Source organism: Microtus ochrogaster, chromosome 15 (assembly GCF_000317375.1).
Source record: "Microtus ochrogaster isolate Prairie Vole_2 chromosome 15, MicOch1.0, whole genome shotgun sequence".
Lineage (NCBI taxonomy): Eukaryota > Metazoa > Chordata > Mammalia > Rodentia > Cricetidae > Microtus > Microtus ochrogaster.
Genome location: NC_022017.1, coordinates 1,983,691 through 2,000,744, shown reverse-complemented (window position 1 = coordinate 2,000,744; position 17,054 = coordinate 1,983,691). Strand labels below are relative to the sequence as shown.

At 48.9% G+C, this 17,054-nt stretch overlaps 3 protein-coding genes across 3 annotated transcripts in view; 2 read left to right on the top strand and 1 right to left on the bottom strand.

Moving 5' to 3' along the window:
* The first annotated feature begins 1,321 nt into the window (after positions 1-1,321).
* Positions 1,322-5,923, top strand: Pfdn5 (prefoldin subunit 5). Its single transcript, XM_005353814.2, has 6 exons — positions 1,322-1,461; positions 1,657-1,759; positions 2,047-2,078; positions 3,436-3,510; positions 3,580-3,685; positions 5,721-5,923. The coding sequence occupies exons 1-6, from the start codon at positions 1,390-1,392 to the stop codon at positions 5,795-5,797; spliced, it is 465 nt and encodes a 154-aa protein (XP_005353871.1). The 5' UTR covers positions 1,322-1,389; the 3' UTR covers positions 5,798-5,923.
* Positions 5,924-5,968: 45 nt separating this feature from the next.
* Positions 5,969-13,227, top strand: C15H12orf10 (chromosome 15 C12orf10 homolog). The gene is made up of 7 exons (XM_005353816.3): positions 5,969-6,386; positions 6,529-6,641; positions 9,509-9,668; positions 12,267-12,419; positions 12,520-12,642; positions 12,748-12,929; positions 13,013-13,227. Exons 1-7 carry the CDS (start codon positions 6,168-6,170, stop codon positions 13,209-13,211), a joined length of 1,149 nt encoding a protein of 382 aa, XP_005353873.1. The 5' UTR covers positions 5,969-6,167; the 3' UTR covers positions 13,212-13,227.
* An 822-nt stretch (positions 13,228-14,049) lies between these two features.
* The window catches only part of Aaas (aladin WD repeat nucleoporin), a 12,097-nt gene continuing 9,092 nt past the window's right edge, over positions 14,050-17,054 (bottom strand). The window contains exons 8-16 of the mRNA XM_005353817.1: positions 16,057-16,177; positions 15,714-15,838; positions 15,529-15,589; positions 15,304-15,394; positions 15,098-15,191; positions 14,956-15,023; positions 14,632-14,713; positions 14,440-14,524; positions 14,050-14,297 (exon numbers count right to left, since the gene is read on the bottom strand). Coding sequence (XP_005353874.1) covers positions 14,073-14,297; positions 14,440-14,524; positions 14,632-14,713; positions 14,956-15,023; positions 15,098-15,191; positions 15,304-15,394; positions 15,529-15,589; positions 15,714-15,838; positions 16,057-16,177 — 952 coding nt within the window. The 3' untranslated portion in view covers positions 14,050-14,072. The remainder of the gene's footprint in view (positions 14,298-14,439; positions 14,525-14,631; positions 14,714-14,955; positions 15,024-15,097; positions 15,192-15,303; positions 15,395-15,528; positions 15,590-15,713; positions 15,839-16,056; positions 16,178-17,054) is intronic.

The following is a 17,054-nucleotide window of genomic DNA, read 5'->3' as shown; positions in this document are numbered from 1 at the left end:
CAGAGGCAGGCGGATCTCTGTGAGTTCGAGACCAGCCTGGTCTACAAGAGCTAGTTCCAGGACAGGCTCCAAAACCACAGGGAAACCACGTCTCGAAAAACAAAACAAACAAACACCCAAAAAACAACAACAAAAAAGAATTCCAGTAGGGAGCTGGGCAGTGGAGGTGCATGCCTTTAGTCTCAGCATTTGGGAGGCCGACACAGGTCAGTCTCTGAGTGAGGTCAGCCTGGTCTACAGAGTGAGTTCCGGGACAGCTAGGGTTACATAGAGAAACCCTGCGTCAGGAAAAAAAAAAAAAAAGGAAGGAAGGAAGGAAGGAAGGAAGGAAGGAAGGAAGGAAGGAAGAAAGGAAGGAAGGAAGGAACTCATCCTCAGTCACACAAGTCTCCACCGAGAACCTTGCCTCTGGGACCAAAAGTCTCCTCTGAATTGCCTAGCAGATCGGGGACAGAATCCAGCCCCTACTCCAAACAGTTGGGTGTGGCTGGGCCTTGGGTGATAGAACTGACAGCAGGCCTTGAAAATCCTCAAAGCCGGTGGAGAGAGAGGAAAGGCAGCGAGAGAGTGCAGAGGGTGTTCTAAAGCCTCCAATGCCCTTGCCTCTTCCCTCAGAAATTTTAGAAACCACTATTCTTCCTTCCCACTAAGGCTGCTACACTTAGCCCAGATTCTATGGGTTTTGACTACTCATATATGGCTTGTCTCCCCAGCTAAGTTGTTTTGAGAAAGCATGTATCACATTTATATACCATTCATATCCAACAGACAATAACAAATTATGCTGACGCTAGACATGCTCAGCAGTTAAGAGCACTGGGCTGTTCTTCCAGAGGACCTAGGTTCGGTTCCCAGCATTCGGGTGGAGGCTACCGACCAGGGTAAAACCCAGCTCCGAGCAATCCAGAGTCCCTGACACCGCACTTATATATATGCAGACAAAACAGTCACACACAGAAGCACACACACAAACTTCGGCTACACTCGTTGGGGGGCAGTGGCGACTCTTTGGTGTCCTTTAAAGCCCAGTTTTCACACCACATTAGTGGTTCTCTCCTGCTCGGCCGCCAGGGGTGTCCCATCAACACGCAGTAGAGTACACGGTTTTACAGTCCTGTGTTGCGTCCTGCGGACTTTCAATAGTTTCCAGTTCCTTGAAGCCTGAAGTCCTGTTTGCAACTTAATCGTGCTACTCTAGTATACTCTGCAGAAAAGCGCTGTGATCTGCTCCAAACCCAGCTTGAGATCCTTATCTCCCATCAGAGGCGCGGGTCATAGAGACGACGGGAGCAGAGCGTCTCCCCTGGTGGCACCACAGAGCCAACGCAGCGGCTGGCTAGAGCGCCGCTCGCCTAGCCGGCTTCCTCTCCGGTAGTTCTCCTTCCCAACATGGCGCAGTCGATTAACATCACGGAGCTGAATCTGCCACAACTAGAAATGCTCAAGAACCAGCTGGACCAGGTGAGGACCGGAGCCAGCACCTTCCTCGCCCTTCACGTCCTCCGGCCGCGTGAAGTCCCTCGTCCCCGCGCCTTCCCGCTGGGGGAGGCTTCCTTTCCCAGGGAAACCCCTATCCGGTCCCAGGTCCCGCCCCCTCTGGCCGTGCCCACATCTCTCTCGGGTTACCAAGCTGACCGTTTTTCCTGGCTTCTATAGGAAGTGGAGTTTTTGTCCACGTCCATTGCTCAGCTCAAGGTGGTACAGACCAAGTATGTGGAAGCCAAGGACTGTCTGAACGTGCTGAACAAGAACAACGAGGGTATGGGTTAGGCGGGTGAGGGCGCCTGGGGAACCGTCTTCTCTGTCGCCTCTTCCTAATCCAGTTTTCCTTAGAGAAAACTATCGGTTACGTAGTGTGTGTAGCCACACGAGCCCCTGCATGTTGCCTACGGAAAGCTCAAATGCGTAAGACATTCCGCAGCTTCCGTCACCTCTGTTGCTGTTCTTTTCACTGTCTGGATACTGAGTCCTGTTGGAGCTCCCCTTAAAGTCTTCACGTGGGAGTGGCCAGCCTTCCCCAGCTGTTTGTCTTCATTACTTTCACAGGAAAAGAATTACTGGTCCCACTGACGAGTTCTGTATCCTTTCCACAGGAAATGCTACCTTGCCTTCTCCTTCAGTTCCCCCAAACGGGGAGAATTTTGATAAGTAACACAATGATTTTAGAACAGTTATAGTCAGGCGATGGGGCGCACACCTTTAATCCCAGCAATTGAGAGGCAGAAGCAAGCGGATCTCTGAGCTGGAAGCCAGCCTGGTCTACAGAGTGAGTTCTAAACAGCTAGGGCTCTTACACAGAGAAACCCTGGCTTGTAAAACAAAAAGAGCCATACACACTTCATAGTTCTCTTGTCTAACTAGGACCAGTGTCTCTCTCATTTTATCAGAATTCAGTGGAGAATTGAAGTGTAATGATTGTCTCTGCTGTGTGGGGATGTTAATCTAACATGGAGATAGAGCTGGCAGTCGGCTAAAGCAATGGGAAAATAGTAGGATATTGAAATTGAGAACTTGGCTCTGTTAGTTTTAGCTTAGTTGTGCCTCATTCCAAAACTACGTTCAATAAGAAACCTAGATTATTTCCATCTGTTGAAAGTGCTCATCCATGAAATGACAGACTAAAAGAAAAACCTAAAAATAGCAATGTGTGAAGAATGTCTAAGTTAAAATAATATCAGTATGGGGCTGGAGAGATGGCTCAGCAGTTAAGAGCACTGGCTGTTCTTCCAGAGTACCTGGGTTCAATTCCCAGCATCCACACGGCAGCTCACAACTGTCTGTAACTCCAGTTCCAGGGGATCTGATGCCTTCACACCAATGCACTAAAACAAATTTAAGCAAAGTATCTAGTGGGTAAAAATGTGCAGAAACATCCAATACTCACATGGTGGAAGGAGAAAACCACTCCCACCCTCTACACATGTTCCCTGGCAGACACATGTGAAAACATATACACAAAACTAGCAAGTGTAACATGAAAGTAATAACCCAAGGCTGGAGAGACGGCCTAGTGGTTGAGAACCAGGTTTGTTTCCTGCAGCTGCATGAGACAGGAACCTGTCTGACTTGTGCAGTGCCAGTGATGCCCTTGATGCACATGCATGCAATCTAAAAACAAAACGTAAGAATTTGTAATGATCCATCAGGATTTATGGTTGGCGTTCCACTTGTATGGTTCTAGAACCTTTGGAAAGCATGGTTGCATCTGCTCTGGTCTTCTGGAAAGACTACTGGGGAAACCCAGGAACTCCTCCAAGGGGGAGGCATGGGATCAGGACAAGAAAGTTTCTAGCTTCTATTGTCCTCACAAGGAGCATTCTGTTCCTTGGTCTAAAAAGTTGCAGCTGTTTTAGAAAAGGAGACTTTGGGCTAATGGCTCTGGTTGACAAACCTTTCTCATGCCGGGCTAGTTTTTTCTTAACCCCTGTGTCTCAGATGTATGTCCCTGGGAAGCTCCATGACGTGGAACACGTGCTCGTCGATGTGGGAACCGGCTACTACGTGGAGAAGGTGAGGCGGTGAGAAGGGCGTGGAGGGCGGGGTCTCCTTGTGTTCTCGCCTTTACCTCTGATCTTGCAGACAGCTGACGATGCCAAGGACTTCTTCAAAAGGAAGATAGACTTTCTCACCAAGCAGATGGAGAAAATCCAGCCAGCTCTGCAGGAGAAGCACGCTATGAAGCAAGGTGAGTTCTGCCCAGAGCGCCTCTTCTGTAAAATTATATCTATTGTCTGTCTTTCCGTCTCTGGGAGGTGGGGGTGGGGCACATGAGCGCCGTGGTGCATGTGTGGAGGTTAGAGGAAATTTTTCAGGAAACAGTTTTCTCCTTTCACCCTGGGTTCTAGAGAGTAAACTCTCGTCACCAGGCGGCTGGCAAATGCTCTTAGCTGTGAAGCTGTCTCCCAGACTCCCAGGGAACTTCCTACCCGTTCTGCCGTGATAAAGAACATTCATTGCATAGGACGTGACAACACACATCTGTAACCCCACAACTGGGGAGATTAAATCAAGAGTTCATATCAAGACCCTGTCTCAAAAGAAAAACAGCAGCAGCCAGGTTTTGTGGTATACACTTTAATCCTTACACTTAGGAGAAGAGGCAGGGGGATCATCTTTACTACATAATCAGTTCAAGGCCACTGGGACTCTTGTCCCTCCCCTCCAAAAAGACATAATTGGTGTAGGCTTGGGGATATATAGCTCAGTAGTAAGAGTGCCTAGCGTGCTGGGCAGTGGTGGCGCATGCCTTTAATCTCAGCACTTGGGAGGCAGAGGCAGAGGGAACTCAGTGAATTTGAAGCCAGCCTGGTCTACAAATCAAGTCCAGAACAGCCGGGACTGTTACAAAGGGAAACCCTCTCTCTTAAAAAAAAAAAAAGTTCCTAGCATGTAAATGTCATGGATTAAATCCTGGGCACCACAAAAACAAACAAAACAAAAACACAAGAAAACCTAAAATATTTACTTATATGTATGCATATATATGTATGTATAAATAAGATTTAAATGTATGCACATACACTGACATAATTCATGTATAATACTATCCATTTAAATGAGTAATCCAGCGGTATATGGTGGATTTCCTGTAATTTCAGCATTCAGAAGGCTAAGGCAAGAGGATTCCAGGGTAGAGGCCAGACTAGAGTACATTGCCAAGATCCTGTCTCAGGGAACACAACAGCCTGGAGAAATGGCTCAGTGGTTTAAGAGCATTTAATCTGCTTGCCAAAGGCGCAGGTTCAAATCTGTGGCAGCTCACAGCCACCTGAAACTCCAGTACCAGGAGATGTGACCTCTGTACTCCTGCATGAAAATGGTGCACATGCATATGCTCAGGTGCACATGAACACACACACGCGAGTAGGAACATTTAAAAATTTAATACTTAAACTATGGGGACATGGCTCAGTAGTCTTGAGTTCAAATCTCCAGCTAGGCATGACCCAAATAATTGTAACCTCAGTGCTAATAGGACAGAGACAAATAGATCCTGAGAGTTCACTGGCTGGGTGAGTTTCACCTTCAGTGAGAGACCCTATCTCAGGAATAGACAGAGAATGAGAGAGCAAGATAAGATTCCTTGTTTTCCTTTGGTCTTCACACGTATGTCTAGTGGTGGACATAGATAAACACACACTCGAGTTCAAAGAAAGAACATGGGTTGTAACGTAAAACTTGGAGGTATCTTCTCCAAGTTAAAAGCATGTCTCTGCTGGATGGAGAGGTGTACACCTTTAATCCAGCAGTTGGGAGGCAGAAGCAGGGGAGCTCTGAGTTCAATGCCAGCGAGTGCTGTCTTAACAACAATGATGTTTCTTTTTCTCTTTGGTGTCCTGATGGGTGATTTGGGGTTTGAGTGATTGAGAAGAAATCTGTTCATGGTTGGGATAAAGTGCTTATAAACGCAGCAGAATTCTAAGGAAACCCTAGCACAACCACAGTGGCTGCACACAGCAATCCTCCAGGAAGTTTAAAAAGAGTATAGATCCAATTCACACCAGCTAAGTCAAACTGGAAGGGTATGGGAAGCTGATCTTGATTTATAAAGTCAGGGGAGTTGGTGGCTTTTTGTTTTTGTTTTGAGACAGAGTCTCATTCTGTACCACATTGCAGTGGTTAGCATACTGACTGACGCTGTGCAGGAGGTGTGTGTGTTCCCTGTCTTGGGTTCTCCGGAATAGTCCCCCTGGGTTGTAACTCTGCTCCTCCTTTCTTAGCCGTCATGGAAATGATGAGCCAGAAGATCCAGCAGCTCACAGCCCTGGGAGCGACGCAGGCTACGGCCAAGGCGTGAGGATGTGCTGCGGAGATGAAGCAGTGAAGGGCCCTGTTTCAAGGGGCCTGAGACTTTGTGGGCAGTGGTCTACTGGTGTCTGGGAAGAGTTGTGTTTAATGTTAATAAATGTGCCAGCTGGGCAAATGGTGGTCTCTTATATTAAGAAAGGGTCGGGTGATGAACGAGGAGTGTCCAGAGGGAGTGCTCTTGCCTAGAACCCGAAAATGGGCCAATTACACTGCCTTTAGAGGTTCCACCTTGGGCTCTCAGAAACGGGAAGAAAGTGCACCCATTTTTTCTGGGTTGCCATGGGGACAGCTTGCGGGCGGAAGTGGAGCTGCACTAGACACTTCCTCTTCCGGGTCGACCTTCCGGTGGAGGGATCCGTATGTGTTTTCGGTTCCAGCATGGTATACTAACACTGGTGCTGCCTCTGCGGTCAGTTCTCCAAACCCAGCGTCGTATGCTCGGTTCAGAGTCCTTTTCGCCCCCTAAAAGGCCTCGCTGCAGCCCCATGGCACCACCCCGAATCGGGACGCACAACGGCACCTTCCATTGCGACGAGGCTTTGGCTTGCGCCTTACTCCGCCTCCTGCCTGAGTACAGGGTACGGACCGCCTGCGAACCTAACTGGCTGGGTACCCTCTAGTGTTTGCTTCCCCTGAGCACGACCCTCTCCAAGACACATCCCCTTAGAGACCCAGCCTCAATCCTCTGACTGCTGACTGACAGCCCCTCTATGTCTGCAGGATGCAGAAATTGTGCGGACTCGGGACCCTGAAAAACTGGCTTCGTGTGACATCGTGGTGGATGTGGGTGGCGAGTACAGCCCTCTGAGACACCGTTATGATCATCACCAGAGGTGAGTTCACATACACCTGCTCTCTGGCTTTCCTAACTTTCGTTTGTGCTGCAATCTCTCCTTCGAATGCACAAGTTCATCGCTGCCTCGTTGAATCGCCCTTAATTGCCCTGGGACTGAAACCCCCACAGGCCTCCCCTGCTTTACCCCGTGGCCTTGCAGCAGGCAGTTCAGTCCTTCTAATTCAAGGACCTTTTGCTTTTTTATTTTTATTTTTGTTTTTCAAGACAGGGTTTCTTTGTAGTTTTGGAGCTTGCCCTGGAACTAGCTCTTGTAAACCAGGCTGTTCTCGAACTCACAGAGATCCGCCCGCCTCTGCCCTGGAGTGCTGGGATTAAAGGGGTGCGCCGCCACTGACCGGCTGCTTTTTTATTTTATGTGTATAGATGTTTGGCCTGCATTCATGTCTGCACCAAGTGTACTGACTCCCACAGAGGTCAGGAGGTGTCAGGATACCCTGGAATTGGGGTTAAGGAGGGTTGTGAGCTGTCACTTGGATGTAGGGGATTGAACTTGCCTCTACTGCAAGAGCAGCTAGCTCTTTACCATTGCCAGCCTCGTGATGGCTAGTTTTAATTTTCAGTTGACATTCACCTAGAATTGGTTCAGTGAGGGATTATCTAGATCAGGCTGGCCTGTGGGCATTGAGTGGGAGGCACTAAATCCTGGCCTGCATGAGTCAGAAGGCAGCCAAGAACTAGAAGCATGCATGCGCCTGTTTTTTCTCTGCTTTTGCCTGTGGGCGAGATGTGACTTGCTGTGTAAGCTCCTGCCCCTTCCCTGCTGTGGTGGACCATAAGCTATGTTGATCCTGTGTTGACCTCTGTCAGGCGTTGTATCACAGAAATGAAGTGAGCCCCTTCTTAACCACAGCATGATTGTCACCCTTCTCCCACCCCTCAAACCCTTGCTCACACTTTGGTCAGCGTCCCCACTTTTCCTAAAAGAGAATAAACTTTTCCTGTTTCTTCATGTTCCCACCTCCAGAATTTCTCAACTCTCCCTTCCAATTAAGAAAATGCACTCCCTTCTGTTCTTCTGTTGTGTTTGCAGTTTATTGAGGCTTCTCTGTAGCCCTGGCTGCCCTGCAACTCTCAGAGATCCACCCACTCTTCCTCCCTAGTGCTGGGATTAAAGCTCTGTGCCACCTGGCTGCTGCTGCTGCTTTTTTTTTTTTTAAAGTAAATATGTAAGTAAAGAGCATCTGCACGGAATGTAGACTTTCCTTGTCTCTAAAGTATAACACACACCTACCTAACATCTGTATCCTATTAGGTATTGCAGGTAATCTAGAGATGATCGAAAGGATACAGGAGGAGGCTGGGCAGTGGTGGTACACACCTTTACCCAGAACTCGGGAGGCCGATATCTGAGTTCCAGGCTAGCCTGGTCTACAAGAGCTAGTTCCAGGACAGGCACCAAAGCTAGAGAAATCCTGTCTCGAAAAAAAGAAAAAGAAAAGATACAGGTGGAAGAATAAGGCCCCAGCACTTAGGAAGTAAAGACAGGAAGGTCATGAGAAAGGTCATCATTTGTGAGCAAGTCTGAGCCTGGATCAATAAGACCTATTTCTAGGCCGGGTGGTGGCGGCACACACCTTCAGTCCCAGCACTTTGGAGACAGGTGGATCTCAAGGAGTTCAATGCAAGCCTGGTCTACAAAGCCAGGACAGCCAGGACTGTACTGTTACACAGAGAGACCCTGTCTTGAAAAACAAAACAAAACAAAATTACCATCAAGAGAAAAAAATTTATTTTTAATTTATTTGCTTATTTATTATCTATACAGTGTCTGTCTGCATGTATGCCTACTAGGCCAGAAGAAGGCACCAGATATCATTACAGATGGTTGTGAGCCATATGTGGTTGCTGGGAATTGAACTCAGAACCTCCGAAAGAATAGTCAGTGGTCTTATCTACTGAGCCATCTCTCCAGTCCCAAGAGAAAAATTTTATAGCCGGTTGTGGTATCAAATGCCTTTAATCCTAGCACTTGGGAGCAAAGGCACACAGATCTCCTGAGTTGAGGCCAGTCTAGTCTACAGAGTGAGTTCCAGAACAGCCAGAGCTACCCAGAGAAACCCTGACTCCAAAAACCAAACCAAAACAAAAAAATATACAGGGGGGCTGGAGAGATGGCTCAGAGGTTAAGAGCACTGACTGCTCTTCCAGAGGTCCTGAGTTCAATTCTCAGCAACCACATGGTGGCTCACAACCAACTGTAATGAGACATGGTGCCCTCTTCTGGCCAGCAAGCATACAGACAGACAGAACACTGTATACATAATAAATAAAAAAATTTTTTTGTTGTTTTGTTTTTCGAGACAGGGTTTCTCTGTGGCTTTGGAGCCTGTCCTGGAACTAGCTCTGTAGACCAGGCTGGTCTCGAACTCACAGAGATCCGCCTGCCTCTGCCTCCCGAGTGCTGGGATTAAAGGCGTGTGCCACCATCGCCCGGCAATAAAAAAAATGTTTAAAAAAATATATATACGGGAGGATATGTGTGTCTTCTAGGCAAACGCTGTCCCGTTTTACATAAAGGATTTGAGCACCTGGAGGTCGGGTCCTCAAGGTCCTGTGAGCCACAGCTGCTGCTGTTTGCCCGGTCCCTAGTGAACTTCAAAGGACAGGAGCTTAGGTTGCAAAGCCTAGAACCTGGCATACAGTAAGCGTTGAGTTCCAGCTGTTGTTGAGTGAATGCAGGAATATGAACTTTCAACCAAGGCCTATGTTGGCACTGGAGGAAAAGCCAACATCATTCGAGTGGGTTTCCTTTTCCCATCCTGCTGATACCCAGGATACAAATTTGTGCACACACTAGACTTTTGGACCAGCTCCTCCACTGCAGCCCCTCCCTGTGCTCCTCAGGACTTTTACAGAAACCATGAGTTCCCTGTGCCCTGGGAAGCCATGGCAGACGAAGTTGAGCAGTGCGGGACTTGTCTATCTGCACTTCGGGCATAAGCTACTGGCCCAGTTGCTGGGCACTAGTGAAGAGGACAGCGTGGTGGACACCCTCTATGACAAGGTAGGGACTTTCTACACCCCACCCAGCTGGCCAGGAACGGCACGGGTGATGCAGCACTGGACTAGGCCTGTCAGTTACTGATTGTGGGGACTGTCTTAGTCACAATTCTGTTGTTGTGAAGAGACACTATGACCACAGCAACTCTATAAAAGAAAGCATTTAACTGGGGCTTGTGTATGGTTTCAGAGGTTTAGTCCATATCCTCATGGTGGAGAGCATATTGGCATGCAGGCAGACAATGCTGAAGAAGTAGCTGCGAATTCTACATCCAGGTGGGCAGGCAAGGCTTGTCTTTTGACTTCCTCCAACAAGGCCACACCTCCTAACCTTTCTCGAGTAGCCTCACTCCTAATGCCTGAGCATTCAAATATATAAGCTTATAGGGGCCATTCTTACTCAGCCCACCACAGGGACCAGTCAGTCGGTCTCCCCATCAGGTATGTCCTCTGTGCCTTCCCAGCCTACATCCTGGAGTGGAGAGGACTAGACATTAGTGTTTAGGAAAGGGGTCTTACTACTTTATTATTTTGAGATAGGTTCTGCCTATATTGCTCAGGCTGGTCTTGAACTTGTGACTTAAGCAGTATGCTTGCTTCCTTCTCTTAAGTCGGGACTATAAGTGTACATTCCCACACTAGTCTGGGGAAGGACTTTGAAAGCAGCATTTTCTAGTCTTGTTTGTGCCATACATTTAAAAAGAAACAAAGAAAAACCCAATTATTCCAGGTGTGGTGGTATACACACTTCACCCAACACTTGAGAGGCTTAGACAGGAGGATCTTGAGTTCCAGGCCAATCTGGATCCTGACTCAAAAACCTGACCAAACTGAACAGATAAGGCTGCTTATACTCGAAGGCATTGGGCTAAGAGATGCTATCGTGTATCTCTCAGTATCTCCATAATCCACTGATGCGCAGGAGTTGGCAGGCTCAGGAGGAAAGGGACAGATTGCAGAAGCATCTCCAAGTTCAGGCCAAACAGTACCAAGGACAATACTTAACTCTATTCCTGTGAAATTCACTGGTCAACCCTCAGATCCATCTAGTCTCTGTCACCCGGAGGTTCACTTTGCAGGTAGGCTGCTGAGTTCAGGCCTCAAGCTTAGTTCTCCAGCATCTGCTCCTGTTTGTTGTGACTAGAGTAACAGTTTTGGGAATGGCAAGGCTTTAAACAACTGGGGTCATTTGTTTCCTCTGCTGATGGGTTTTCTTTTTTTTTTTTTTTTTTTATTTATTATGTATACAATATTCTGTCTGTGTGTGTGTCTGCAGGCCGGAAGAGGGCACCAGACCTCATTACAGATGGTTGTAAGCCACCATGTGGTTGCTAGGAATTGAACTCAAGGACCTTTGGAAGAGCAGGCAATGCTCTTAACCACTGAGCCATATCTCCAGCCCCCTGATGGGTTTTCTAAGTAGCTGATTTAGCCAGTTTTAAGTGACTATCAAGGCTTGGTACAGACAAGGGGTGCTGTACAGAGAAGTTAACTTTTCGATTCTCTCTGAGTCTAGTGCTCTTTCCACACATCCCGCATGGGACTAGTATGGAAGTGCATTTTGTAGGGAGTTTGTCATGAATAGCTATGCTGGTTCTGCCCTAGGATTTGAGGTGTATTCTACTATTCCTTCAAACTCAAATGCTGCAGCTCCTAACATAATGGTATATGCTGATAACACATGGTACGTATTGTATAAGCTGAAACACATGGCCTCATCTCAAAGCCCCACATCTCAGCTCTTAATGTCCATCACTTTCCCACTGTATTTGCCAGACCTTCTGTCTCATTCATTTGCTCTGAAGCCTACTTAGCCCACATACTCTTCCCTTCCTTGGCCCAGGAATCCATTTCCACAATCGTACATAGGAACTGAAATCCCTGTTCAAAATCATAGCCAGGCTGGAAAAGAGCACAGGATCCACTTCCAGAGGACAGGATCAGTTTCCAACATCCATATGATGGTTCACAAACATCTGTGAGTTTCAGGGGATCTGATGCCCTCTTCAGGCCTCCACTGGCACTAGGCATACACACTGTGCACAGGCATACATACAAGCAAAACAACTTTTTTTTTTTTCTTGAGGTAGGATCTCATTATGTAAGCCTGGATGTCCAGGAACTCATAATGTAGACCAGGTTGGCTTGTAGACCAAGCAGGCCAGAGATCTGCCTGCTTCTGCCTCCTGAGTGCTAGGATTAAACGTGTGTGCCACAGTGCCCAGCTAATTTTGTTATGAGGACTGGAAGGTTGGCCCAGCTGCTCTTTCAGAGGTTCAGTTCCCACATGGTGGCTCACTACCTGTAATGAGGTCTGGCGCCCTCTTCTGGCTGCAGGTGTACATGCAGAGCACCCATACACAAAATATATAAAAAACTTCAATGAAATAAAGTCAGCAAGCCCCCTGGGCATACATCTTCCGGTGACCTGAATCTCAGTCCTAACTAACACCAAGCTGCTGTCTTCCCTCCTCCTCCCTCCTCCCATCTGGTCAATGGTGAGACACTCGGGGCTGTTGTGAGAAAGTGTTTACACTCTGAAACCGATACCAACTTTACCATGATGGGTATGCTCAAGCCTACCTCCCCGCTGCTGCTTTAGATGTATGAGAACTTCGTGGAAGAGGTAGATGCAGTGGACAATGGGATCTCGCAGTGGGAAGAAGGGGAGCCGCGGTATGCGCTGACCACTACACTGAGTGCTCGGGTGGCTCGGCTCAATCCCACCTGGAACCAGCCCAACCAAGACACTGAGGTGAGCTGGCCTGCGTCACAGTAGAACTCGAGGACAAAGGACGGACAGATGCCTTCCATCCAAGGCCTGGGATCATGTTCTGTGATTTCACCATTCCCAGGCAGGGTTCAGGCGTGCAATGGACCTGGTACAAGAAGAGTTTCTGCAGAGACTGAATTTCTATCAGCATAGCTGGCTGCCAGCCCGGGCATTGGTAGAAGAGGCCCTGGCCCAGCGATTCAAGGTAACCTGGGCAGGTGGCCTGAGGGCCAGGGATGCTTCTGGGCCATCTGATCAACTGGGCCTTCTGCTCCTACATAGACCTAGCCACATACTGTTTCCCTTTCAGGTGGACCCAAGTGGGAAGATAGTGGAACTTGAACAAGGCGGATGCCCTTGGAAAGAGCATCTTTACCACCTAGAATCTGAGCTGTCCCCACCAGTGGCCATCACCTTTGTTATCTACACTGATCAGGCTGGACAGTGGCGAGTCCAATGTGTACCCAAGGAGCCTCACTCATTCCAAAGCCGGTGAGTCCCCCAAAGCTACTCTGCCTACCTTCAGGCGTTTCAGCACTGTGAGTCTCCTCATGCCTCCCTTTGTTCTTACATAGGCTGCCCCTGCCAGAGCCATGGAGAGGACTTCGGGATGAGGCCCTGGACCAAGTCAGTGGGATCCCTGGCTGCATCTTCGTCCATGCCAGTGGCTTCATTGGTGGGCACCACACTCGAGAAGGTGCCCTAAACATGGCCCGTGCCACTCTTGCCCAGCACCCAGCAACTACGCCCCTTGCAAATTCTGTAGTCCAATAAAATTTCATCTCTCGCCGGGCGGTGGTGGCGCACGCCTTTAATCCCAGCACTTGGGAGGCAGAGGCAGGCGGATCCCTGTGAGTTCGAGACCAACCTGGTCTACAAGAGCTAGTTCCAGGACAGGCTCCAAAGCCACAGAGAAACCCTGTCTCGAAAAACCACACACACACACACACACACACACACACACACACAAAAAAAAAATTCATCTCTCACCGACCCAGGCCCTTATCTACCAGCCCAGTCATTTTCTCAGACTTAGTAAGTACAGCATCCTATGGACAGCACTAGCATTCTCAGCTGTGCAAACACCAACAGCCGTCAGTGGGCTGGGCAGATGCTCAGCAGTTAAGAGTATTATTGCCCTAGGAGAGGAGCCAGATTTGATTCCCAGCACCTACACAGCGCTCACATAACTGTCTATAACTCCAGGTCCAAAAGATCCACCCCCCTACTGACTCTGTGGGCACTGGACACATGTGATACACACACATATGTGTATGCAGGCAACACACACATAAATATTAAATCTTTAAAAAATAAAGGGCAGAAGAGATAATTCACAGGTTAAGAACACTGGCTACTCTTTCAGAGGTCTTAAGTTCAATTCCCAGCAACTACATACTGGTTCACAGCCATTTAGAATGAGATATGGTGCCCTCTTCTGGCATGCAGGCAGAACACATATACATAATAAATCTTTAAAAAACAAGAAAAAGGAAGCCACCTGAGGACTAAATAACTTGATCAAATTTACAGGTAGCTAGGAAGAGACGGTACAGTCTTGGCCCGTGGTCCCACTCCTTTTTTCTACTATACCCAGCAACATACTAGAAAATGAATAGAACGCAGAGACTTTATTTACACGTGGGAGTGAGGGGAGTGGGGCTGAGGAGGTAGTGGTCCTGGAAGAGGGTCCCAAGGGGCAGAGGTTGGTGGTGTCTCAGTAAATAGTGGCACTTCATGAATAGAGCCTCCACCTCCAGCTGGGGGCTCCTGGGCCCGGCCAAGGACTGGGCTAAAGCGTGGAAACTGGGCATTGACAAAGTACAGAGGGATGTGGGCGATTCGGCCTGTGGACCAACACTGCAGAAAACGGGTAGGAAAAGGAGTCAAGAGCATGGACCTAGAAGTGGCCCATGACAGGCCCAAACCACTGGGTCTCTAGCCATCCAGGAGACCTACAGAGCATGGTCACGCGCACACGGCCAAGCCCTTATCTACTCACCACACTGAGCAAGGCCCCTTTGTTGAAGGAAGGATGGAAAGTGATGAGCTGAGCTTGGGCCCCTGGCTCCCCCTGGATAATGCCACTGTGGTAAGAAGGGGAAGAGGTGAGGCCAAGGGCAGCGCGAAGTTTCTGCAGCTGTAGTGGGGACGGGCTGCAGAGGCCAGACCTACACGTCTGCTCAGCACTTACCACGGAAGAAGCTCAAACACAGGGCTGTTCCGAGTTCGAAAAAGGAGGATGATGGGAGTCCCATCCTGTACCCGTGGGTTTCCTGTAAGAAACGGTTCCGCTAATACAGGAAACTCTAGAAGCCAGGTCCCAGAGGGCAAGGGCAGAGAACTACAGCACTGGTGCTGTCAAGTCTGTCAGGCTGTGGCTTAAGAAAGGCACCTTTTCTCTAGTGGGTGTAATGGCACATGCCTTTAATCCAGTAAGTAAGTTCTGTAAGTTCTGGGACAGCCAGGGCTAATCAGAGACCCCGTCTCAACAAAGCCCCATTCTCTTTACCCTTACCTTTCATGAGCACAGCCAGGCGTTCACCACTAGGGTCCCAAACCATGGAGTGGGCCTCTCCCCCGAGCCTGTGCCAGGACAGGTGCAGTCAGTGTGGCTCTCCCAACTTCTCACCCCTCCTCCCACGGGCACTGAAACCCACCTCTCCTCTCCATCTGGTGTCTGTATTGTCGTCTCAGAAAGATCTGCCACAATTGTTGCTGACTTCGCACCTCCAACGCGTCCCTTCTCTGTCCCTGTAAGGGCAGAGGTTTCTAATGTGCAGTGATGGTTCCTAGGTTTCCGTGTGTCCTTCACCCCCAGTGCACTCTACAGGCTGCTGTCTCCCTCTGCAGTGCAGTAACTCACCACACGGGTCCGGGAATGACAAGGAGTAAATCAGCGCCTCCCCGAGAACAGTGAAGAGCAGTCGGTTTCCATCTGGGCTCCAGCAGCCGGTCTGGGGACAGGAAGGAAAAACCAGGAGAAAAGAGGTCTGGAAGAGGACTACAGCAGGAGAGAAGCAGAGATGGGGAGCCAAGCCTACTAACATCCCCTTCCTCCCAACGTCTGTGGGCCATAGGCACCTCTTACCTGACAGCGCCCCGAAAGAGTTGGCCACCTCTCACAAGTCCACATCTGGGTCTCCCAGACTCTGTGCCAGAGAAAGACAAAGATTACAGCCTGGGGCCTTCATGCTCCAAACCTAGACTGTCTCACCTTGCAGTCCCCAGAGTCAGGTGTCCTTTCTCTGGAATCTTGGCTTTTCACCCACTCACCGAAAGACAGCTGAAGGAGTAGTAGCCAGGACTTTGCTGCCATCTGGGGACCACAGCAAGTTGGTAACCCCTCCTCCTCGGAACCAAGGAAGGGGGACACAGATTTCTGTTGAGATATCCCATACCTAAGATCAAAGGAGGTGGTGTAGAAACTCAGTGTTATCAACCAGCTCACTCAGGCCACCCTCTTCGATGCACAAAGGCCTAGGGAAGACCTCGGCTTATGATTACAATGTCGGCTACCTCAGTGTGAGATCTGAGGATAGCTCCTTCACTAGATAAACTGAAGAGAGACAATCTCACTCCCCCAAGCTTTCCACCACAGAGGGTGGGAACCACTCACCAGAACAGCAGCACTGACAGGTGAGGCTGAGAGCAGCCGCCCCCCACTGGGGGCCCAAGCCAAGCTGGTGACTGGTGTGTGCCCAGGGTGAGATAATACCTGAGCACAGCCAGAGGAGGGTCTGCAGGATAAACAAAAGGGATAGGGTAAAAAGATGATAACAGGTTGGGGGAGATGGAAATGCTCTTGATCCCAGCATTTGCAAGGCAGAGGCAGGTGGATCTCTGAGTTTGAGGCCAGCCTGGTCTGCAGAACAAGTTCCAGGACAGCGAGGGCTACAAAAAGAAAATCCATCTTGAAAAAACAAGAACACAGATGGTAAACAAATGCACCAAGGCAGCCAGAGGGTAAATGGCTAAGAACACTTGCTCCTTCCGAGGGCAGGAGTCTGCACTCAATGTGTTTGTGTGTGTGTATGTGTGCGCACACACACTCAAAACCACCTACAGAAACCCTGTCTCGAAAAAAACAAAAACCAAAACCACCTACAGCTACAGCGGATCAACTGGCCTCTGCCAGCACCCAAACAATACAAAGTGAAAACTAGAACCCCTAATTCATAGCCTCTAACCTCAATTCAGGCTGGGAAAATGATAGTGCTAGAGTTTAAATCTGAAGGTCTACAGAGAACCTGTGGTTTAAATCTGAAGGTCTACAGAGAACCTGTGGTTTAAATCTGAAGGTCTACAGAGAACCTATGGTTTAAATCTGAAGGTCTACAGAGAACCTGTGGTTTTCAGGGCAGGAGCCAGGATTAAAAGTCAGAAGCTGGCTGGGTGGTGGTGGCACATGACTTTAGTCCTAACACTTGGCAGGCAAAGGCAGCTGAATCCCTGAGTTCGAGTCCAGCCTACTCTACAGAGCAAGTTTAGGACAGCCAGAGATATATACAGAAAAGGCAGAAGCTGGGGCTGGAGAGATGGCTCAGAGGTTAAGAGCATTGCCTGCTCTTCCAAAGGTCCTGAGTTCAATTCCCAGCAACCACATGGTGGCTCACA